General features: G+C 41.2%; 1 protein-coding gene across 3 annotated transcripts; it reads right to left on the bottom strand.

Annotated features, from left to right (window-relative positions):
• Positions 1 to 1,082: 1,082 nt before the first annotated feature.
• Positions 1,083 to 21,843, bottom strand: LOC107766730 (uncharacterized). Of its 3 annotated transcripts, XM_016585570.2 has the most exons (18): positions 21,630 to 21,817; positions 21,307 to 21,364; positions 21,026 to 21,124; positions 20,274 to 20,374; positions 19,953 to 20,040; positions 19,493 to 19,843; positions 19,142 to 19,384; positions 18,836 to 19,054; positions 17,284 to 17,384; positions 16,943 to 17,030; positions 16,498 to 16,848; positions 16,147 to 16,389; positions 15,881 to 16,058; positions 2,889 to 2,970; positions 2,571 to 2,658; positions 2,111 to 2,461; positions 1,760 to 2,002; positions 1,083 to 1,672 (listed from the first exon to the last, which is right to left on the bottom strand). In XM_016585570.2, exons 4-18 carry the CDS (start codon positions 20,276 to 20,278, stop codon positions 1,280 to 1,282), a joined length of 3,024 nt encoding a protein of 1,007 aa, XP_016441056.2. In that variant the 5' UTR covers positions 20,279 to 20,374; positions 21,026 to 21,124; positions 21,307 to 21,364; positions 21,630 to 21,817; the 3' UTR covers positions 1,083 to 1,279. The 3 variants fall into 3 exon arrangements, with proteins under 3 accessions (XP_016441056.2, XP_016441055.2, XP_016441057.2); XM_016585569.2 differs by lacking the exon at positions 21,026 to 21,124 and having other exon boundaries at positions 21,630 to 21,843; XM_016585571.2 differs by lacking the exons at positions 20,274 to 20,374; positions 21,026 to 21,124 and having other exon boundaries at positions 21,630 to 21,750.
• Between the last annotated feature and the right edge of the window lie 2,680 nt (positions 21,844 to 24,523).

Here is a 24,523-nt window from a genome sequence, read left to right as displayed (position 1 = left end):
TTGACTCGCAAAGGTAAAATAGGACGGCAATTTTAGGATGTTCTTAGTAAATACAATTATACAAAGGTGCAATTTTTAGGCATGTATAGAACTACTGCTATATCTCCAAATAGAAGGATATTTCTTCGTGTGTCCTGTGGCGGACCCAGGATTTTATGCAAGCAGGTTCAGTCAGAGAAGTCTATAACTAACATAAGCGATATAAGTCGTATAAGCGGGATCAAAAATAATTTCTATACAAATTTACCTTGCTTTAGCCATAATTTCTATACACTATTATTTTTTGACGAAGCGGGTTCAGTTGAACCCACTTCTCACCACTTGGGTCCGCCCCTGCGTGCGTCTAAGCTCATTTCTAAAATTTAAATTACTTTTAAGTTCTTTTCCGTGTGTCAATTAATTTTTCTTTTATTAAGTGTCCTGAATTTGCCATGTAAGCCACTAATACTTGTATTAAGGTAGGATATCTATATCCCATTCCTGCATACGACCATTACCCAGACCCTACATATATGCGGATGTTTTAAGCACCAGGTTACATTTTTTTTAACTTATTTCCAATGGCGAAGCCAGGAATTTACTCAAGGGTGTTCAAACTTGAAAGAAGTAAAAAATATTCTCCGAGAAAGAGTGTTCAATATGTGTTATATACCTCTCAAATCTAATATTTTACCTATATACGCAGTGTAATTTTCTGACGAAGGGTGGTCAACTGACCACCCTTTATAACATATAACTTCGCCCATGCTCATTCGGTATCCATGGAACACATAAAAAAAAAATCAACTTTTTTCTTTACGAAAATATAATTGTTCATGAAATTTTGCAATTTTCGGAAATAAATTTTCACTCACAAAAGTACAACACTTTTTCAAGTGAAATGCATGTCCAAACATAATTATAAATTCCAAATATTATTTTTCAACTTAAATACAGATATTACTTTTTTCAAAAATTACAATTTGTATGTCAAAACGCGTACCAATATAGACGAAATATATATAGAATTTATTCACAAGAAACCATTTGGGACACAATGTACTCTGGAGAGAAACAAAGAGCATAGCAATGTACAGAAAATATAAAGCACCAACAAATGACAGACTTGTGATTTCGAATCTTCCTTCAAAAATGGTATATCTTCCTATGCAGCAAATTGCAGTATGAACTCACAAGTTTGACAAAACTTTTAATTTAACTAGTCAAAAGGGGAAATAAATATATAACTAATGGAAGACAATTAACCAATCTCAAAAGGCAAAATCTTTCTATGAACACACTACTTTCCAGCAGGAGGTGCACCACTACCCTGAGCACTCACGAAGCCATCACTACCCTGAGGCAGAAGCCTTGGGTTCAATGAGGGCGACTTGACGACCAGTGGTGGCGGACCACGTCCACCAGGCTGCACCATTGGTCCATTACCTCTCGGCATCGACCATGATCTAGGAACGTCCCAGTTGTCATTATCCATCCCAGGCATAACCGGCATCTTCCTAACTCCCGGCATTCCAGGCGTCATACCACCAGTTCCTCGCCGATAGCCGCCAGAAATCAAGCCACCTTGAGGACCCAGAGGACCACGTGAATTTCTCATACTTGCAGAGGCACCAGAACGCAACCCCAAGGTCTTCGCTTCTGTGTGAATCTCTGTGATGGTTTTTGGTTTCCCCTGTACAAAAAAGAGAGAATATTACATTAAGTGAGATAATTCTATGACATGAACAGGAAACAAATATAAGATAGAATGATGTGTCACCTCTTCCCATCTAGGCACCCAGTTATTGGAACGTAAATCCAGCACATCAAGAACCATACACCTTAAACGTGAAGCCAACTGAGGGTTTGTAGATAGTTCCTTCAACCGGTGAAAGTATACATCGTTGATGCGCCTTGACGTTTGTTTCTCATCAAGCAGTTTGCCAATGGTGTTGAAGAACTGGCAAATAGCTTCAACATTCTCTTCTTCCAGACAACTTTTGGGATCTTGTCCTAATAGTTCCTGTTGAACAAAACCAGCAAACACAAAAATTGGTACAGTTCAAGGTATTAAAGACAGCAATCAGCAAGGAAACAAATAGACCCGAACAAAAGGCAAGAAATTAACAACCTGAACGATGTGATGAACAATCTTTTCAGGGACCATCTTTTGCTTCACAAGCTCTCCGATAAGCTGTATACTGCCAAGAGTCCGCAATTTTATCAACCTTTCTTTGTCCTTGCGTTCTGACTCCTGCTCCAGGGATGTCATTTGCCTCGCCTCTTCTCGCAGATTGGCAGCACCTTCAAATGCCTCCTGACAATTATTCAATAGAACACGCTTGAATGTAATCTCTTTGCCACCAGGCTCATCAGAAGGAAATGGTGGCAGCTTTGCATTGAGATCAGAAAACAGTTGGGCATACATCGTGCAAAATGTTGGTTCCAGTACAGCCTTGTCAAATATCAAGGTAACAACACCCTGGAGTGAAGATAAAAACATGTTAAATCTCCAGGAGTGACATGAAAAATATTGAACTGAAAAATAACCACCAAAGACAGATGTATCCTCTGGTTACGGGAGGACAGACCTTCAGAATGTCTGCACTAGTTATCCCTGTAATTATCAATTGTCTATTTAGGAGATCAAACTTCTTCAGAGTCGGCTCATTGAGTCCACTGCAAATCAATATTTGGTAATATCAATAAAAACTGTGTCTTCAAATAATGCTCTAATAACAAAACTTTTGAAACCAAGAACCTCATGCATACATGAGAAAACCTCACGCATACTAACATACAGACTAATTACATATCAACGTCTTCTATCTTAACATACAATAGATGCAAAGATGGACAGCAATTAGTTTTGAATTAAATGGATAATTATCACAGAGGAAATAATCTACCCCATAACAGTCTTCAAGACACGCTTTTTTGAGCTGCTGAACATCGCTGCTCGGCTTTGACTAGTATAGGAGCAGGTCCTCCCTGATTCACAAAAAGTATAGGTTTTTGAGATCAAGCTGATAGATAGCCTCCTTTCATACACTTGTTGTCTTAACATCAAGACTAGAGGTGGCAAAATGGTTAAAAGAAAATAGTCACCCACCATATTATCCATCAAAAAATGGGATGGATAATGAATCATTTAAAAATGGATCGAATATGGATAAAGAACCATATTATCCACTTATCAGTTGATAATTAATGTGTTAACTTTTACATTTGTAAAGCCTCAAATTGGAGTTCCTCAAGTTTGAAAGACAAGGAATTCTCTCATAAGTGACCATGTTTAAGAATCCATGGATAATATATATATTCATACTGTCCGCCGGATAAACCCTTTTTTATCCGTCTCAAATACGGGTTGTGTGACGACCCGGCCAGTCGTCTAATGAGTTACCGCTCTGTTTCCCCCATTTCAGCTTCTTTACGCTTCGTTATCCGTGTTTTATGTGATCGAGTTGATTAGTTCGAGTTCGGAGAGGATTTGGTAAGAAATGAGACACTTAGTCACTTTTAAGAAGGCTTAAGTTGGAAAAGTCAACCGAGTGTTGACTTATGTGTTAGAAGGCTCGGAAGTGAGTTCTGATGGTTCGGTTAGCTTCGGGAGGTGATTTGTGACTTAGGAGCGCGATCGAAATGGGTTTTGGAGTTGTAGAGAAAATTTAGGCTTGAATTGGCGAAATTGATATTTCGGCAAATTCCGGTTGATAGGCGAGATTTTGATATAGGGGTCGGAATAGAATTCCGAGAGTTGCAGTAGCTTGATTGTGTCATTTGGGATGTGTGTGCAAAATTTCAGTCCATTCGGACGAGATTTGATAGACCTTTTGATCGAAAGCATAATTTAAGAGTTCTTGGAGTTCTTAGGCTTGAATCCTATGTTAAATTGGTGATTTGATGTTGTTGTGAGCATTCCGAAGTTTTAAGCAAGTTTGAACGATGTCATGGGATGTGTTGGTACAATTGGTTTGAAGTTCCGGGAGTTCCAGGTAGGTTCCGGGATGTTTTAGTGCAAAAATCATAGTTGTAGCAGGTCTATATGGGTTGCAGGCCCCGGAACTCACTCACGCAGTCCGCACAAAAATAAGTGCGCCCGCGTTGAGTGCTGTGCGGACCGCACAAAAGCGGGCGCGGGCGCGGTCGTTTTGGTGCGACCCGCGGTAGCTGAAACCTGAGGGGTACCTATAAATACGAGGTCTTGGGTTTTATTTAATATTTTAACCTAGAGAGCTCAGATTTTGGCGATTTTTCGAAGGTTTTTCAAGAAATTCATCGGGGTAAGTGATTTTAACTCAGATTTGGCTAGAATACATGAATCTATCACTGAATTCATCATTTAATTCGTGATTTGAGATAGGATTTGGGAAGAAAATTGTGAAACCTTTCGAAAACGTAAAATGATGATTTGAAGGACCAAATGGTATCGGAATTGAATAATTTTGGTATGGTTAGACTCGTGAGGGTATGAGAATTCTGAAAATGTAAATTTTACCCGATTCCGAGATGTGAGCCCGGGGCTCGGGTTTTGCTAATTTCGAGATTTTTGATATTTTTCGAATGTTTTCGCTTGGGCTTTGTTCCCTTAGCATATTGTGACGCATTCGTTCTGATTTTGGATAGATTCGACGCGCGTGGAGGCCAATTTGAGGGGCAAAGGCGTCGCGAGCTAGAGAATTAGCCAGTTCGAGGTGAGTAATGGTTGTAAATGATGTCCTGAGGGTTTGAAACCCCGGATTGCACATCGTAGTGCTATATTGAGACAAGATACGCGTTGGATGATGAGCGTGGGGTCTTTCACTACTGGGGATTGTGACTTGGTCCATCCCGATTGATCATTTTACCGAATATTTGACTGAAATTCATTTGTTATCATCATGATTTGGGCTGATTGCCATATTTAGGCTTCGTGCCAACTATTTGAACCCTTCGGGAATTTTTATCACTGTTTCCTCACTACTTGACTTATTGAACTCAGTCCTGTTGATATCTACTGTTTTACAAACTAAGCCACTTTTACTCAGATTTGAAACTTAAATGACATTTCTACAACATGTTTTGGGCTAAGAACTACTGTTTTACTAATGCCCAAGGGGCTTGTGATGATTTTTTGACTGAGTGAGGCCGAGGGCCATATGTGAGGATATGCTGAGTGATATGAGGTCGAGGGCCTGAGATACTTTATATGCCACGAGGTAGCTTGAGTGATGTGAGGCCGAGTGCCGAGTGATGATGCCACGAGGTGGCTTGATATAGCGCTTGGGCCGTAAGGGGCCCTCCGGAGTCTGCACACCCACAGTGAGCGCGGGTACCCATTGTTCTGAGTGATTGATGCTATGCCCGAGAGGCTGATATGAGTGATGTGTGAGGTAGCCCGAGGGGCTGATACTATTCTGAGAGTGAGCCCGAGGGGCTGATACTGTTCTGAGTGATTGATACTGAGCCCGAGGGGCTGATACTATGCTGAGCGAATGATACGGTGCCCGAGGGGCGGATTTCTACTTGTTATTAACCTGTTAAATACCTGTTTTAAAAAGGAATATCATTTGATTCTTCACTGATTTACTGCTTTAAGTGATTTTACAGCTTAATATGGAATTTCTTTGTGCCTTTACGTGTTTTCATACTTTCAGCCATTATTTATAATTATTACTCACTGAGTCGGAGTACTCACATTACTCTCTGCATCGTGTGTGCAGATTCAGGTATAGCAGAGTTCGCACCTGAGCGCTGATTCCGTCCAGGCTAGGCAGTGATTTGGAGTTACGAGGTAGCTGTTGACGTCCGCAGCCCCTTGTCTCTCTTATGCTCTATCATTTATGTTTTCTCCAGACTGTTGTATCGGATTCCGTACTTTGTAGACCTATAGCAGATTCTGTAGTAGCTCATGACTTGTGACACCCCGGTTTGGGCTGTGTCGGGATGGTTCTTGCGGTTATTACCGTTAAATTCCGCAATTTATGAGTATTATATTATATGTTATTACTGTTTATGATGATTAACTGTTTAAAAGAGGTGTTCCATTTTGGTCTGGCTGGCCTTGTCTTCACGAGAGGCGCCATCACGACCGGGTTCGGGGATTGGGTCGTGACAAGTTGGTATCAGAGTCTAGGTTACATAGGTCTCACGAGTCATGAGCAGGTTTAGTAGAGTCTCGCAGATCGGTACGGAGATATCTGTATTTATCCTCGAGAGGCTGCAGAACCTTTAGGAAAAAACTTCAAATTCTTGAAACTTCTGTCGTGCGAACTTGTTGATCTGGATGCTAAACTTCTGTTATTCGATTCTCTCGCAGATGGCGAGGACTCGCGCTACCGGACGAGGTGGACGACCACCAGTGCCACCCACTGAGGCCACCAGAGGCCGTGGACGTGGCAGAGGCAGAGCAGCGAGGGCAGCACCTGTTGACCCACCAGCTGCCCCGGCGCCGGATCAAGCTCCAGCTATGGATGCTCCAACAGCACCAGTTTAGGCACCAGTTGTGCCTATCGTGGTTCCGGGTCTTCAGGAGACCTTGGCACAGATCTTATCAGTTTGCACTGGCCTAGCTCAGGCAGTTTCAGCCACTACAGCAGCAGCTACTTCACAGGCCGGGGGAGGCAATCAGACCCCTGCTGCTCGCACACCTGAACAGGTAGTGCAGGGACTACAGACACGGAGGGCACCTCCAGCTCAGCCGGTTGCACCAGCTCAAGAGTTTGTTGTGCCAGTTATGTCGGATGATGAGCAGCGTCGTCTTGAGAGGTTTGGTAGACTCCAGCCTCCGTCATTCAGTGGTGCCGAGGGCAAGGATGCCCAGGGTTTTCTTGATAAGTGTCAGCGGATGCTCCGTACAGCAGGGATTCTTGAGACTAGTGGTGTGGCATTTACCACCTTTCAGCTTATTGGGGTTGCCTTCACATGGTGGGAGGCGTATGAGAGGCGTAGGCCGGTTGAAGCAACGCCCCTTACTTGGCAGCAGTTCTCCACTCTCTTCTTGGAGAAGTATGTGCCGCAGTCCCGCAGAGAGGAGCTGCATAGACAGTTTGAGTGGTTGCGACAGGGGGATATGACTGTGTCACAGTATGAGTCGAGGTTTTCTGAGTTGGCTCGTCATGCCATTTGGATGGTTCCGACAGATCGTGAGAGGATCAGGAGATTTGTTGATGGCCTTAACTATCACCTTCATATTCTTATGACCCGAGAGAGGGTGTTGGGTGCTACGTTCGAGGAGGTGGTCGATATCGCTCGTGAGATTGAGACGGTTCGCCAGCAGGATCTAGAGGAGAGGGAGGCCAAGAAGCCTCGAGGATCTGGCAGTTATAGTGGTGCTTCTTCGAGGGACCAGTTTCAGCATGGTAGAGGCCGTTCTTTCAGGCCTGCTCAGTCAGCCCGCCCAGAGTATCGCGGGGCATCTTCGGGTCATGGTCATCATGGATCTCAGCGGGGCCAGTCATCACTCAGTGCCCTTCCATCCCAGAGTTTATCTCGTGCCCCGTCAACTCAGGGTTCTTCTATGTCGAGTACATCAGCTGGTCACTCTGGTGCGAGGGGTTCCCTTCAGTCCCTTTCTCCAGCACCTGGGAGTTGTTTTGAGAGTGGAGAGTTTGGACATGTGTGGAGGCAGTGTCCTCGTCGTGTTGCTAGTTCGTCCCAGCAGAGGGGTCAGCCCTCGACTTCTGCTCCAGTTACTTCACCACCCGCCCAACCAGCTAGGGGTGGAGGTCAGGCAGCCAGGGGTCGCCCCAGAGGGGGAGGTCAGGCCCGTTTCTATGCACTCCCGGGCAGACCCGACGCCATTGCTTCGAATGCTGTCATTACAGGTATTGTTTCAGTCTGCCACAGAGATGCCTTTGTATTATTTGATCCCGGTTCCACCTTTTCTTATGTGTCATCATACTTTGCTCATTATTTGGGTACGCCCCGTGAGTTTCTTGCTTTACCTATTCATGTATCTACCCCAGTGGGCGATACTGTTGTTGTAGACTGTGTATACCGGTCATGTGTGGTGACTATTGGGGGTCTGGAGACCCGAGTAGATCTATTGCTATTGAGCATGGTGGATTTTGATGTCATTTTGGGCATGGATTGGCTATCTCCATGTCGTGTTATTCTAGACTGTCATGCTAAGACAGTCACTTTGGCTATGCCGGGTGTACCGCGGGTCGAGTGGCGTGGTATGACTGATTATATCCCTAGTAGAGTGATCTCTTTCTTGAAGGTCCAGCGTATGGTTGGGAAGGGTTGCCTTTCATATCTAGCATTTGTAAGGGATGTTGGAGCTGAGACTCCTAGTATCGATTCTGTCCCAGCTGTGAGGGATTTTCCCGATGTGTTTCCTGCAGACCTGCCGGGCATGCCACCGGACAGGGACATTGATTTTGGTATTGACCTGGTGCCGGGCACTCAGCCCATTTCTATTCCGTCATATCGTATGGCACCAACAGAGTAGAAAGAATTGAAAGAACAGCTTCAGGAACTCCTAGATAAGGGGTTCATTCGGCCTAGTGTGTCCCCTTGGGGTGCACCGGTTTTATTTGTGAAGAAGAAGGATGGCACGATGAGAATGTGCATTGATTATAGGCAATTAAACAAAGTAACAATTAAGAACAAGTATCCTTTACCTCGCATTGATGATTTATTTGATCAGCTTCAGGGAGCGAGGGTATTCTCCAAAATTGATCTCCGTTCGGGTTATCACCAGTTGAAGATCAGGGATTCAGATATTCTTAAGACTGCTTTCAGGACTAGATATGGTCATTATGAGTTTCTTGTTATGTCCTTCGGGCTAACCAATGCCCCAACAGCATTCATGCATTTGATGAACAGCGTGTTCCGGCCTTATCTTGATTCGTTCGTTATAGTATTCATTGATGATATTCTGGTATACTCGCGTAGTCAGGAGGAGCACGCAGAGCATTTGAGGGTTGTGTTGCAGAGATTGAGGGAGGAGAAGCTTTATGCAAAATTCTCCAAGTGTGAGTTTTGGCTCAGTTCAGTGGCTTTCTTGGGGCACGTGGTGTCCAGCGAGGGTATACAGGTTGATCCGAAGAAGATAAAGGCGGTCCAGAGTTGGCCCAAACCGTCCTCAGCCACAGAGATTCGTAGCTTTCTTGGGTTGGCAGGCTATTATCGCCGGTTTGTTCCGGGATTTTCATCCATTGCATCGCCCTTGACCAAGTTGACTCAGAAGGGTGCTCCACTTGTATGGTCGGACGAGTGTGAGGAGAGCTTTCAGAAGCTCAAGACAGCCTTGACCACAGCTCCAGTGTTGGTGTTGCCATCAGCTTCAGGTTCATATACTGTGTATTGTGATGCTTCGAGAGTTGGGATTGGTTGTGTGTTGATGCAGGAGGGTAGAGTTATTGCTTATGCTTCTCGTCAGTTGAAGCCCCATGAGAAGAACTACCCCGTTCATGATTTGGAGTTGGCTGCCATAGTTCATGCATTGAAGATTTGGAGGCATTACTTGTATGGCGTATCTTGTGAGGTGTTCACTGATCATCGCAGTCTTCAGCATTTGTTCAAGCAAAAGGATCTTAATTTGAGGCAGCGGAGATGGTTGGAGTTGCTTAAGGATTATGATATCACTATTTTGTACCATCCGGGAAAGGCCAATGTGGTGGCCGATGCATTGAGCCGAAAGGCAGTGAGTATGGGGAGTTTGGCATATATTCCAGTTGGGGAGAGACCCCTTGCAGTTGATGTTCAGGCCTTGGCCAATCGGTTCGTGAGATTGGATATTTCGGAGCCCAGTCGGGTGTTGGCATGTGTGGTTTCTCGGTCTTCCTTATATGATCGTATCAGAGAGCGCCAGTATGATGATCCGCATTTGCTTGTCCTTAAGGACAAAGTCCAGCATGATGATGCCAGAGATGTGACCATCGGTGATGATGGTGTGTTGAGGATGCAGGGCCGGATTTGTGTGCCCAATGTGGATGGGCTTAGAGAGTTGATTCTGGAGGAGGCCCATAGCTCGCGATATTCCATTCATCCGGGTGCCGCGAAGATGTATCAGGATTTGAGGCAGCACTATTGGTGGAGAAGAATGAAGAAAGATATCGTGGGATTTGTAGCTCGGTGTCTCAATTGTCAGCAGGTGAAATATGAGCATCAGAGACCGGGTGGCTTGCTTCAGCAGATGGTTATTCCCGAGTGGAAGTGGGAGAGGGTCACCATGGATTTTGTGAGTGGTCTTCCTCGGACTTTGAAGAAGTTCGATGCTATTTGGGTGATTGTGGATCAGCTGACCAAGTCTGCGCACTTCATCCTTGTGTGTACTACCTATTCTTCAAAGCGGTTGGCAGGGATTTATATCCGGGAGATTGTTCGGTTGCATGGTGTTCCGGTCTCCATCATCTCAGATAGAGGTACTCAGTTTACTTCGCAGTTTTGGAGAGCCGTGTAGAGAGAGTTGGGTACTCAGGTAGAGTTGAGCACAATGTTTCATCCTCAGACGGACGGACAGTTCGAGCGTACTATTCAGATATTGGAGGACATGTTGCGTGCTTGTGTTATTGACTTTGGAGGTTCATGGGATAAGTTTCTACCACTTGCAGAGTTTGCTTACAACAACAGCTACCAGTCGAGTATTCAGATGGCTCCATATGAGGCTTTGTACGGGAGGCGGTGTAGATCTCCGGTTGGTTGGTTCGAGCCCGGTGAGGCTAGACTATTGGGGACAGATTTGGTTCAGGATGCCTTAGAGAAGGTGAAGGTGATTCAGGAGAGGCTTCGTATAGCGCAGTCACGTCAGAAGAGTTATGCAGACCGGAAGGTTCGAGATGTGTCCTACATGGTCGGTGAGAAAGTTTTGCTGAAGGTTTCACCCATGAAGGGTGTTATGAGGTTTGGGAAGAAAGGCAAGTTGAGTCCTCGATTCATTGGGCCTTTTGAGGTGCTTCGGAGGATTGGGGAGGTGGCTTATGAGCTTGCTTTGCCACCTAGCCTGTCGAGTGTGCATCCGGTATTTTATGTTTCTATGCTCCGGAAGTATATTGGGGATCCGTCTCATGTTTTGGACTTCAGCACGGTTCAGTTGGATGATGATTTGACCTTTGATGTGGAGCCAGTAGCTATTTTGGGTCGCCAGGTTCGGAAGTTGAGGTCAAAGGATATAACTTCAGTGAAGTGCAGTGGAGAGGTCGGCCCGTGGAGGAGGCTACCTGGGAGACCGAGCGGGAGATACGGAGCAGATATCCTCATCTGTTTGAGGCTTCAGGTATGTTTCTTGACTCGTTCGAGGACGAACGTTTGTTTAAGTTGGGGAGGATGTGACGACCCGGCCAGTCGTCTCATGAGTTACCGCTCTGTTTCCTCCATTTCAGCTTCTTTACGCTTCGTTATCCGTGTTTTATGTGATCGAGTTGATTAGTTTGAGTTCGGAGAGGATTTGGTAAGAAATGAGACACTTAGTTTCTTTTAAGAAGGCTTAAGTTGGAAAAGTCAACCGGGTGTTGACTTATATGTTAGAAGGCTCGGAAGTGAGTTTCCATGGTTCGGTTAGCTTCGGGTGGTGATTTGTGACTTAAGAGTGCGATCGGAATGAGTTTTGGAGTTGTAGAGAAGATTTAGGCTTGAATTGGCGAAATTGATATTTCGGCAAATTCCGGTTGATAGGCGATATTTTGATATAGGGGTCAGAATAGAATTCCGAGAGTTGCAGTAGCTTCATTGTGTCATTTGGGATGTGTGTGCAAAATTTCGGCCATTCGGACGAGATTTGATAGACCTTTTGATCGAAAGCATAATTTAAGAGTTTTTGGAGTTCTTAGGCTTGAATCCTATGTTAAATTGGTGATTTGATGTTGTTGTGAGCATTCCGAAGTTTTGAGCAAGTTTGAACGATGTCATGGGATGTGTTGGTACAATTGGTTTGAAGTTCCGGGAGTTCCGGATAGGTTCCGGGATGTTTTAGTGCAAAAATCATAGTTGTAGCAGGTCTACAGGGGTTGCAGGCCCCGGAACTCACTCACGCAGTCCGCACAAAAATAAGTGTGCCCGCGTTGAGTGCTGTGCGGACCGCACAAAAGCGGGCGCGGTAGGCGTCGCGCAGACCGCACAAAAGCGGGCACGGTCACGGTCGTTTTGGTGCGGCCCGCGGTAGCTGAAACCTGAGGGGTACCTATAAATACGAGGTCTTGGGTTTTATTTAATATTTTAACCTAGAGAGCTCGGATTTTGGCGATTTTTCGAAGGTTCTTCAAGAAATTCATCGGGGTAAGTGATTTTAACTCAGATTTGGCTAGAATACATGAATCTATCACTGAATTCATCATTTAATTCGTGATTTGAGATGGAATTTGGGAAGAAAATTGTGAAACCTTTCAAAAACGTAAAATGATGATTTGAAGGACCAAATGGTATCGGAATTGGATAATTTTGGTATGGTTAGACTCGTGAGGGTATGAGAATTCTGAAAATGTAAATTTTACCCGATTCCGAGACGTGGGCCTGGGGCTCGGGTTTTTCTAATTTCGAGATTTTTTATATTTTTCGAATGTTTTCGCTTGGGCTTTGTTCCCTTAGCATATTGCGACGTATTCGTTTTGATTTTGGATAGATTCGACGCGCGTGGAGGCCAATTTGAGGGGCAAAGGCGTCGCGAGCTAGAGAATTAGCCAGTTCGAGGTGAGTAATGGTTGTAAATGATGTTCTGAGGGTTTGAAACCCCGGATTGCACATCGTAGTGCTATATTGAGACAAGATACGCGCTGGATGATGAGCGTGGGGTCTTTCACTACTGGGGATTGTGACTTGGTCCATCCCGATTGATGATTTTACTGAATATTTGACTGAAATTCATTTGTTATAATCATGATTTGGGTTGATTGCCATATTTGGGCTTCGTGCCAACTATTTGAACCCTTCGGGAATTTTTATCACTGTTTCCTCACTACTTGACTTATTATTTGAACTCAGTCCTGTTGATATCTACTGTTTTACAAACTGCGCCACTTTTACTCAGATTTGAAACTTAAATGATATTTCTACATCATGTTTTGGGCTGAGAACTACTGTTTTACTAATGCCCAAGGGGCTTGTGATGATTTTTGGACTGAGTGAGGCCGAGGGCCATATGTGAGGATATGCTGAGTGATATGAGGCCGAGGGCCTGAGATACTTTATATGCCACGAGGTGGCTTGAGTGATGTGAGGCCGAGTGCCGAGTGATGATGCCACGAGGTGGCTTGATATAGCGCTTAGGCCGTAAGGGGCCCCTCCGGAGTCTGCACACCCACAGTGAGCGCGGGTACCCATTGTTCTGAGTGATTGATGTTATGCCCGAGGGGCTGATATGAGTGATGGTGAAGTAGCCCGAGGGGCTGCTACTATTCTGAGAGTGAGCCCAAGAGGCTGATACTCTGCTGAGCGAATGATACTGTGCCCGAGGGGTGGATTTCTACTTGTTATTAACCTGTTAAATTACCTGTTTTAAAAAGGAATATCATTTTACTTGTTTTAAAAAGGAATATCATTTGATTCTTCACTGATTTACTGCTTTAAGTGATTTTACAGCTTAATATGGAATTTCTTTGTGCCTTTACGTGTTTTCATACTTTCAGCCATTATTTATAATTATTATTTACTGAGTCGGAGTACTCACATTACTCCATGCACCGTGTGTGCAGATTCAGGTATAGCAGAGTTTTCGCACCTGAGCGCTGATTCCGTCCACGCTAGGCAGTGATTTGGAGTTACGAGGTAGCTGTTGACGTATGCAGCCCCTTGTCTCTCTTATCCTCTATCATTTATGTTTTCTCCAGACTGTTGTATCGGATTTCGTACTTTGTAGACCTATAGTAGATTCTGTAGTAGCTCATGACTTGTGACACCCCGGTTTGGGTTGTGTCGGGATGGTTCTTGCGGTTATTACCGTTAAATTCCGCAATTTATGAGTATTATATTATATGTTATTACTATTTATGATGATTAACTGTTTAAAAGAGGTGTTCCATTTTGGTCTGGCTGGCCTTGTCTTCACGAGAGGCGCCATCACGACCGGGTTCGGGGATTGGGTCGTGACAAGTTGGTATCAGAGCCTAGGTTACATAGGTCTCACGAGTCATGAGCAGGTTTAGTAGAGTCTCGCGGATCGGTACAACAGAAACCCTGCTACTAACAGCAAAGACGTTGTATAACTCAATTACTAGAGTTCATGATTCCCCACTACATTTTATATTTATTTTTTCCTTGTGGGGATATACAGTGTATTGTAGGTGGGGATGGTCCTGTCATCACAAATCAGAAAAGGAAATTATAACCTTTTTAACAGATACTCACATTATTGGTATCTGCACAACCACAATTGGCATATTCACCAAACAGTTCATATTCAAAATCTTGTTTGATTTCAAGATTATCATTGGAAAAGCAATTGGCATTCGTAAAGATTTAATACTTTTGGCAGATCGACACAAGGCCATTGCAAACGGAATTGCAAAAGTTTTCCCCGAGTGCTAACATGGTATTTGCATATATTATTTAGAAAAGAATCTAAAGCAAATAAGAGTGAGAAACACTGTAATAAAACTGTTTCAAAGTGCTACAAGAGTACACATTCAATTAGAATTTGATGACTTTATGTCCCAAATAGCTGTTGTTGATAAGAAAACATTCAACTATTTGATGGAGGAACCACCAGGAAGATGGGCTCGTTCACATTGTCCAAGACGACGATATGATATGCTAACAACAAATATTGTTGAGTCCATGAATAATGTTTTGCGACGTGCAAGAGAATTGCCACTTTTAATAATGATGGATATCATACAAGAAAAATTGCAAAGCTAGTTCTATGAAAGAAGGACAATTGCAGAAGGAATATTCCGTGAGTTATCAAATTGGGCAAAAGCAACATTGGAAGAAAAAATTAAACCAGCTTTTACATTTAGAGTATTGCCCATTGATCGACTCAAATTCAATGTCAAAGAAGGGGGTATGGGATTTATTGTTGATCTAGACAAAAGAACATGTGATTGTTCTGAATTTCAGCTAGATGAGATACCCTGTGAACATGCAATTGCTGCAATTGAAACTATTTATCAAAAGAAATCGGCCTTTTACTCGGCCTATTATTCAAGGGACATTTGGTTGAAAACGTATGAAGGGCAAGTAAATTCTGTAGGTGATTCAACAACATGGGTTACACCACATACTACTAAGTCAGAAATCACTAAGCCTCCAGATGCAAAAGTAATGCTAGGAAGAAGACAGAAGAATCGACATGTTTCCTGTACAGAATTCAAGAAGGAACCAAGATGTAGTTGTTGCAAAAGATATGGGCATAACAGAACAAATTGCACAAATTCCGCAGTAGTTCATGCTTATGCAAGAAAATACAGGAAAAAGAATGATTGATTATATACAATAAGGTTGCATGGGCTCATGCGAAAAACTGATTGTAATCCCGAATAATTTGTTCGGTATTCTTGTTATTCAAAATATTATTACTGTCTATTTTTTTGTTTCTTGATTTGTTGCAGTTACATAATAATTTTTTCTTTCCATATATCTATCAGATTTTCTATCTAATACTCATTAAATATATTGGAACTCAGAATAATATATTGATCCAGTATAATATATATATCAACATTTAGTATAATCAGTATAATATACTGATCTAATATATTATACTAATCCATTAAATTATACATATCGAGTAAATTATGCAGGAAAGTTTGTTTGTTTTAGATATCAATTCAGAAATCTCCACCCATATTATAATGGTGTGTTGATGTTGCTTTGCAATATTTTATGCAATATTTTTCTCTAGTTTTGCATCAAAGATACATCTAGTACTATATGGGTGGTCGTTTGTTGTTTTCATATATCTAACCGTAAAAGTTTAGTCATTATTAAGTTTTTTTCATCTATGTAACCTCCCAGTTGTCATTATCCATCTCAGGCATACCCGGCATCTTCCTAACTCCCGGCATTCCAGGCGTCATACCACCAGTTCCTCGCCGATAGCCGCTAGAAATCAAGCCGCCTTGAGGACCACGTGAGTTTCTCATGCTTGCAGTGGCACCAGAACGCAACTTCAAGGTCTTTGCTTCCGTGTGAATCTCTGTGATGATTTTTGGTTTCCCCTGTGCAAAAAAAGAGAGAATATTACATTAAGTGAGATAATTCTATGGCATGAACAGGAAACAAATATAAGATAGAATGATGTGTCACCTCTTCCCGTCTAAGCACCCAGTTATTGGAACGTAAATCCAGCACATCAAGAACCATACACCTTAAACGTGGAGCCAACTGAAGGTTTGTAGAGAGTTCTTTCAACCGGTTAAAGTACACATCGTTGATGCGCCTTAACTTGTGTTTCTCATCAAGCAGTTTTCCAATGGAGTTGAAGAACTGGCAAATGGCTTCAACATTCTCTTCTTCCGGACAACTTTTGGGATCTTGTCCTAATAGTTCCTGTTGAACAAAACCAGCAAAGACAACAATTGGTAGAGTGCAAGGTATTAAAGGCAGCAATCAGCATGGAAACAAATAGACCTGAGCAAAAGGCAAGAAATTAACAACCTGAACGATGTGATGAACAATCTTTTCAGGGACCATCTTTTGCTTCACAAGCTCTCCGATAAGCCGTATACTGCCAAGAGTCCGCAATTTTATCAACCTTTCTTTGTCCTTGCGTTCTGACTCCTGCTCCAGGGATGTCATTTGCCTCGCCTCTTCACGCAGATTGGCAGCACCTTCAAATGCCTCCTGACAATTATTCAATATAACACGCTTGAATGTAATCTCTTTGCCACCAGGCTCATCAGAAGGAAATGGTGGCAGCTTTGCATTGAGATCAGAAAACAGTTGGGAATACATCGTGCAAAATGTTGGTTCCAGTACAGCCTTGTCAAATATCAAGGTAACAACACCCTGGAGTGAAGATAAAAACATGTTAAATCTCCAGGAGTGACATGAAAAATAACCACCAAAGACAGATGTATCCGCTGGTTAGGGGAGGACAGACCTTCAGAATGTCTGCACTAGTTATCCCTGTAATTATCAATTGTCTATTTAGGAGATTAAACTTCTTCAGAGTCGGCTCATTCAGTACACTGCAAATCAATATTTGGTAATATCAATGAAAAACTCTGTATCTTCAAATAATGCCGCAACAGAGTTATCATTCTCTAATAATAAAAAAATTGAAACCAAGAACCTCATGCATACATGAGAAAATCTCACGCATACTAACATACAGACTAAATACATATCAACGTCTTCTATCTTTGCATAGGGTAGATGCAAAGATGGACAGCAATTAGCTTTGAATTAAATGGATAACTATCACAGAGAAAAAAAAATTACCCCATAACAGTCTTCAAGACACAATCTTTCTCGGAAAGATCGCTTTTTCGAGCTGCTGAACACGGCTGCTCGGCTTTGTCAAGTGTAGGAGCAGGTTCTCCCTGATTCACAAACAAAGTATAGGTTTCTGAGATCAAAGCTGATAGATAGCCTCCTTTCATACACTTGTTGTCTTAACATCAAGACTAGAGGTGGCAAAATGGTAATAAAACTGTTTCAAAATGCTGCAAGAGTATACATTCAATTAGAATTTGATGACTTTATGTCCCAAATAGCTGTTGTTGATAAGAAAACATTCAACTATTTGATGGAGGAACCACCAGCAAGATGGGCTCGTTCACATTGTCCAAGACGACGATATGATATGCTAACAACAAATATTGTTGAGTCCATGAATAATGTTTTGAGACGTGCAAGAGAATTGCCGCTTTTAACAATGATGGATATCATACAAGAAAATTGCAAAGTTGGTTCTATGAAAGAAGGACAATTGCAGAAGGAATATTCCGTGAGTTATCAAATTGGGCAGAAGCAACATTGGAAGAAAAAACTAAACCAACTTTTACATTTAGAGTATTGCCTATTAATCGACTCAAATTCAATGTCAAAGAAGGGGGTATGGGATTATTGTTGATCTAGACAAAAGAACATGTGATTGTTCTGAATTTCAGCTAGACGAGATACCCTGTGAACATGCAATTGAAACTATTTATCAAAAGAAATCGGCCTTTTGCTCGGCCTATTATTCAAGGGACTTTTGGTTGAAAACGTATGAAGGGCAAGTAAATTATGTAGGTGATTCAACAACATGGGTTATACCACATACTACTAAATCAGAAATCACTAAGCCTCCAGATGCAAAAGTAATGCTAGGAAGAAGACGGAAGAATCGACATGTTTCCTGTACAGAATTCAAGAAGGAACCAAGATGTGGTTGTTGCAAAAGATATGGGCATAACAGAACAAATTGCACAAATTCCGCAGTAGTTCATGCTTATGCAAGAAAATACAGGAAAAAGAATGATTGATTATATACAATAAGGTTGCATTGGCTCATGCGAAAAACTGATTGTAATCCCGAATAATTTGTTTGGTATTCTTGTTATTCAAAATATTATTACTGTCTATTTTTTTGTTTCTTGATTTGCTGCAGTTATATAATAATTTTTTCTTGCCATATATCTATCAGATTTTCTATCTAATACTCATTAAATATACTCGAACTCAGAATAATATATTGATCCAGTATAATATATATATCAACATTTAGTATAATCTGTATAATATATTGATCTAGTATATTATACTAATCCATTAAATTATATATATCGAGTAAATTATGCAGGAAAGTTTGTTTGTTTTAGATATCAATTCAGAAATTTCCACCCATATTATACTGGTGTGTTGATGTTGCTTTGCAATATTTTATGCAATATTTTTCTCTAGTTTTGCATCAAAGATACATCTAGTACTATATGGGGGATCGTTTGTTTTTTTCATATATCTAACTGTAAAAGTTTAGTCATTATTAAGTTTTTTCCATCTATCTAACCTCCCAGTTGTCATTATCCATCTCAGGCATACCCAGCATCTTCCTAACTCCCAGCATTCCAGGCGTCATACCACCAGTTCCTCGCCGATAGCCGCTTGAAATCAAGCCGCCTTGAGGACCCAGAGGACCACGTGAATATCTCATGCTTGCAATGGCACCAGAACGCAACTCCAAGGTCTTTGCTTCCGTGTGAATCTCTGTGATGATTTTTGGTTTCCCCTGTGCAAAAAAGAGAGAATATTACATTAAGTGAGATAATTCTATGACATGAACAGGAAACAAATATAAGATAGAATGATGTGTCACCTCTTCCCATCTAAGCACCCAGTTATTGGAACGTAAATCCAGCACATCAAGAACCATACACCTTAAACGTGGAGCCAACTGAGGGTTTGTAGAGAGTTCTTTCAACCGGTTAAAGTACACATCATTGATGCGCCTTGACTTGTGTTTCTCATCAAGCTGTTTTCCAATGGAGTTGAAGAACTGGCAAATGGCTTCAACATTCTCTTCTTCCGGACAACTTTTGGGATCTTGTCCTAATAGTTCCTGTTGAACAAAGCCAGCAAACACAAAAATTGGTACAGTGCAAGGTATTAAAGGCAGCAATCAACATGGAAACAAATAGACCTGAGCAAAAGGCAAGAAATTAACAACCTGAACGATGTGATGAACAACCTTTTCAGGGACCATCTTTTGCTTCACAAGCTCTCCAATAAGCCGTATATTGCCAAGAGTCCGCAATTTTATCAACCTTTCTTTGTCCTTGCATTCTGACTCCTGCTCCGGGGATGTCATTTGCCTCGCCTCTTCTCGCATATTGGCAGCACCTTCAAATGCCTCCTGACAATTATTCAATAGAACACGCTTGAATGTAATCTCTTTGCCACCAGGCTCATCAGAAGGAAATGGTGGCAGCTTTGCATTGAGATCAGAAAACAGTTGGGCATACATCGTGCAAAATGTTGGTTCCAGTACAGCCTTGTCAAATATCAAGGTAACAACACCCTGGAGTGAAGATAAAAACATGTTAAATCTCCAGGAGCGACATGAAAAATATTGAACTGAAAAATAACCACCAAAGACAGATGTATCCTCTGGTTACGGGAGGACAGACCTTCAGAATGTCTGCACTAGTTATCCCTGTAATTATCAATTGTCTATTTAGGAGATCAAACTTCTTCAGAGTCGGCTCATTGAGTACACTGCAAATCAATATTTGGTAATATCAATAAAAAACTTTGTGTCTTCAAATAATGCTCTAATAACAAAACTTTTGAAACCAAGAACCTCATGCATACATGAGAAAACCTCATGCATACCAACATACAGACTAAATACATATCAACGTCTTCTATCTTTGCATACAGTAGATGCAAAGATGGACAGCAATTAGTTTTGAATTAAATGGATAATTATCACAGAGAAAATAATTTACCCCATAACAGTCTTCAAGACACAATCTTTATCAGAAAGATTGCTTTTTCGAGCTGCTGAACATGGCTGCTCAGCTTTGACAAGTATAGGAGCAGGTCCTCCCTGATTCACAAAAAGTATAGGTTTTTGAGATCAAGCTGATAGATAGCCTCCTTTCATACACTTGTTGTCTTAACATCACGACTAGAAGTGGCAAAATGGTTAAAAAAAAACAGTCATCCACCTATATTATCCATCAAAAAATGGGTTGGATAATGAACCATTTAAAAACGGGCAGAATATGGATAAAGAACCATATTATCCACTTAGTTGATAATTAATGTGTTAACTTTTACATTTATAAAGCCTCAAATTGGAGTTCCTCAAGTTTGGAAGACAAGGAATTCTCTCATAAGTGACCATGTTTAAAAATTCATGGATAATATGGATATCCATACTATCCGCCGGATAAACCCGTTTTTTATCCGTCTCAAATACGGGTCGGGGGTCATATAATTTATCTTTTTTTTAAGTTATCTGTTTTGACTTGCTCATATCCGACCCAACCTGTACGTTTGCACCCCTAATCAAGACAACAAAAATCTTGTTACTAACGGCAAAGACATTGTATAACTCAATTACTAGAGTTCATGATTCCCCACTACATTTTGTATATTTTTTTCCTTGTGGGGATATACAGTGTATTGTAGGTGGGGATGTTCCGGTCATCACAAATCAGAAAGGGAAATTATAACCTTTTTAACAGATACTCACATTATTGGTATCTGCACAACCTCAATTGGCATCTTCACCAAACAGTTCAGATTCAAAATCTTGTTTGATTTCAAGATTATCATTGGAAATGTTAACCTCCTAGAAGGAAACAATCAACGCAATTTAAAACCAAAAAGGATAAGCACATTAAGGGTACCATAAATCATAGAACAATCATCTTTTGTTTCTTTTATTTGGGGAGGCAGGAGGGATTAAAGGGTGAGAGGAGGACCAAAAGGAAAATAGAAACATATATCCTTTTTTAACAGATATATACTCACATTGGGTATTTGCATGACCTCCACTTGCATCTTAACCAAACAGTTCAGATTCAACCACCTAGTAAACATAAGCAGAAACAAATCAAATTTAACGATAAAAAGATAATGCAAGCACATATCATAATTCAATTGAATCTCAACAAAGAAAGAAAGGTATCAAGAACTTAACATCAAGTAAATACATGTTACAAGCATCAAGAAAACATACATATTTAAAAAAACATCCAACTAAAGGGAGTTGAACAACAAAAAAGATACTCGAAGATGAAATACAAAAGCCAGAATATGAAAGAAAATGGTTGAATTAAGGTTAAGAACTTTACAGCTGATCTTAATAGACTGCGGAACATTTTGTTCATTAGCAACAAATAGTAGAATAATCCTGTAGGTGTTAGTTAATCTCGGCTAAAAACCTCAAATAAAATCTCAATCACAAGAAACGGCAGCTTTTTTGGGCATATTTCTGAGATATAAATAAAGAAAAGGAAAGTAAAGGTTTTGCTTCTGCCTCGAACTCTTAAACATCAAGTTCTCTTTTGTTCGACTTTATGCGGATCTATTTAGTTTATATCCGTTCCAAAACAAATGACTCATTTCTAAATTTGGTAACAACTGAGTTTAAATTTACAATTCTATCCTTAATGAGAAGCTTTATAACCATATAAATACTCTGGCCTCTTTTTGATTTGTCTAGAATCACAAATTTCAAAAGTCTTCATTTTTTCTTAAATTCCGTGCTCAGTCAAACATGTTCACATAAATTAGAACGGATAAGTGTCATTTACTGCAAATTCACGTGGAAAAATGAAAAGGCAACATGTCTCGTTCTTTTCCCATTTCCATATTTAATGTGTATATTTGAAATTAGGCTATATAGATGATATTTACATCGTAATATTACCATGTTTTATTGTTATTTTATAGGTAAATTGATAACAAAATGCTCTAAATGGTGTTCTTTTGCTTCGCAGGGAATATTCTAAGCGAGGAAGCACTACGGAGTGTTTTGGAGGCAATAATGTGAAGAAAACGCCAATCAAGAAGTACCCGAGCACAAAGAAGCAAAACAATGGACTGAGTGAATTCCACCGCGATCGCGGTGGAACCGCGGCAGACCAAGTGTTCGAGGCAGAATGTTCAGCATTCACCGTGGTTGAGCCGCGGTCTTGCCGCAACCGCGGTGAATTGTTCACGTGCCAGAAATTTTGGGGACCAAAGTGTAAATCGGGGAAAATTTGTTCCAAACCCTTATAAACTTTAGAAGCTCGTCCAAGACAATTTTAAGCTTGTTTTTAGACTACTTTGAAGGCAAGAACAAGTATGAGAAGATCAACCAAACATCAGAGTTTTTCTATCTCCTTTTATTTTCTTGCAATTACCCATTATGAATAATTTAGTAGTTTTATCTTGCTTTGTCATGGGTAGCTAATTTCCTAGTCTAGGGGTTTGATGGAACTTATTGAAGGAGAAATTTCTTGTTATGTTAATATAATTTACCCAGTTTAAATCTCTATTTGTTCAAGTTCGTGCATGTTGTAGTTAATTGACACGATCCTCAATTAGTTGTGCCTATTTAGTGTGCATAACTCGGGAGAGAGTGCATATTAAAGTAATTGTTGAACAACAACACTCCCAAAGTATATGAGGGATCAATAAGTGAGGGTTTAAAAGCGGGATTAGGGATAACGAAGTCTTGGGTGTAATCTAAAGTGAGATGTAATAAATAAAGTCATCTAACGTAACTTGGAAGAGTGCGTTTAGTCAATTATCGTGATTACTCGGGAGAGATTTACGGTAATAAGAGTGCTCATGATTGATAGAGATGATTATTGGGTGAATCTATGTGAAACATAACCGGAAGGGATTCCATCAATAGGGGAAATCATAACCTTAGAACCTTATTTTAATTGTTTACAACTCAATCATAGTTAGTTTTCAGTTGCTTATTTTCATTCATTTGTAGTTAGTAGAAATATCCTCCATTATTATTCAAACATTTGGGAAGTTGATTCCGAGGAATTTAGTAAGTCTAACGAGAGTAATTGATAGGTTAATTCCTTGTGGGTTCGACTCTAGGCTAAATACTCAGATTATATTTGCAACATCCGCGTGTCCTTTTTGTAAGGCATAGTTGGGCGTGATCAAATCTTGGTGCCATTGTCGGGGAGTTGACGGTGTTATCAATTACAATTGAAAGAAGTACAAAAATTCTTAGTGTAGTCAGTTTTCTCTATACACAATGTTTACATTGAAAGTTTAATGTTTGTTGACTCGGTTGTACAGGTGCATGCCTAGAAACTCATCGAGAACTGGTGAAGTATTTGAAGCATTATCAGATCCCGAGAGAGTTTTCAAGGCTTTGAATCGGGCCAACCGGAAAAACAAACAACAACAAACAATTGAACAATTTGAAACAGACATGGGAGATCACGAAGAAGACCCAACTGTACCAATAGCGCCAGTGGCTCCTCTTGTGCCAGAGGCTGCTCTCTATGACTGGGCACAACCCATAATCATTCCAAATCACGAATAACATGCTGCACTTGTTGCAAAACAAGGGACTATTTTCGGGTTCACAAGTCGAAGATCCTCAACAGCACTTGAAGAATTTCCTATCAATCTACAAAACCCAAAGGCAATCCAACGTAACTCCGGAAGTAATCAAGCTGTTATGGTTTCCATTCTCAGTGATAGGAGCTGCCCAGACCTAGCTAAACACACTCCCCATAAATTCCATAACAACTTGGGAGGAGTTAGTGAAACAATTCCTGAACAAGTTCCACCCACCCAATAAGACAGCTCAACAAATTGATGAAATTTTGAGTTTTAAACAGAGACCAATGGAGACATTGCATGAAACATGGGAACGATTTAAAGGGATTTTGGTTATATATTCGCACCATGGTATTCAAGATCTGATGTTAGGGCAATGATTTTACATGGGATTGTCATATAGCGTGAAGAACATTGTTGATGCTTCAGCTGGTGGAGCATTTTTGAGCAAAACATGGAGAGAAGGCCAGGGTCTGCTCGACAAGATGGCACAGAATTCAGGATGGACAACCAGGAATGCACCTATCACTCCAGTGGTTCACTCTGTGCCCTTAGATCGATCCAACTTTATGGCTGAAAATATGGCCACCTTATTGACACAGAGGAGTATACTCACCAAGAAGATGGAAGAGTCAGGGCAGAAGCAGCAGGTACACATTGTAGA

This window comes from Nicotiana tabacum, chromosome 9 (genome assembly GCF_000715075.1).
Source record: "Nicotiana tabacum cultivar K326 chromosome 9, ASM71507v2, whole genome shotgun sequence".
NCBI lineage: Eukaryota > Viridiplantae > Streptophyta > Magnoliopsida > Solanales > Solanaceae > Nicotiana > Nicotiana tabacum.
This window is presented reverse-complemented; position numbering and strand designations above follow the sequence as displayed.

Excerpts from the sequence above, each read along its gene's own strand:
- LOC107766730 (XM_016585569.2), bottom strand. The coding sequence starts at position 21,336 with ATGCAAGTGGAGGTCATGCAAATACCCAAT. Across the intron at positions 16,390-16,497 it reads TTGTTCATCACATCGTTCAG|GAACTATTAGGACAAGATCC; the intron begins GTTGTTAATTTC and ends TTTGTTCAACAG. Across the intron at positions 2,971-15,880 it reads GGGAGTTAGGAAGATGCCGG|GGAGGACCTGCTCCTATACT; the intron begins GTATGCCTGAGA and ends TTTGTGAATCAG.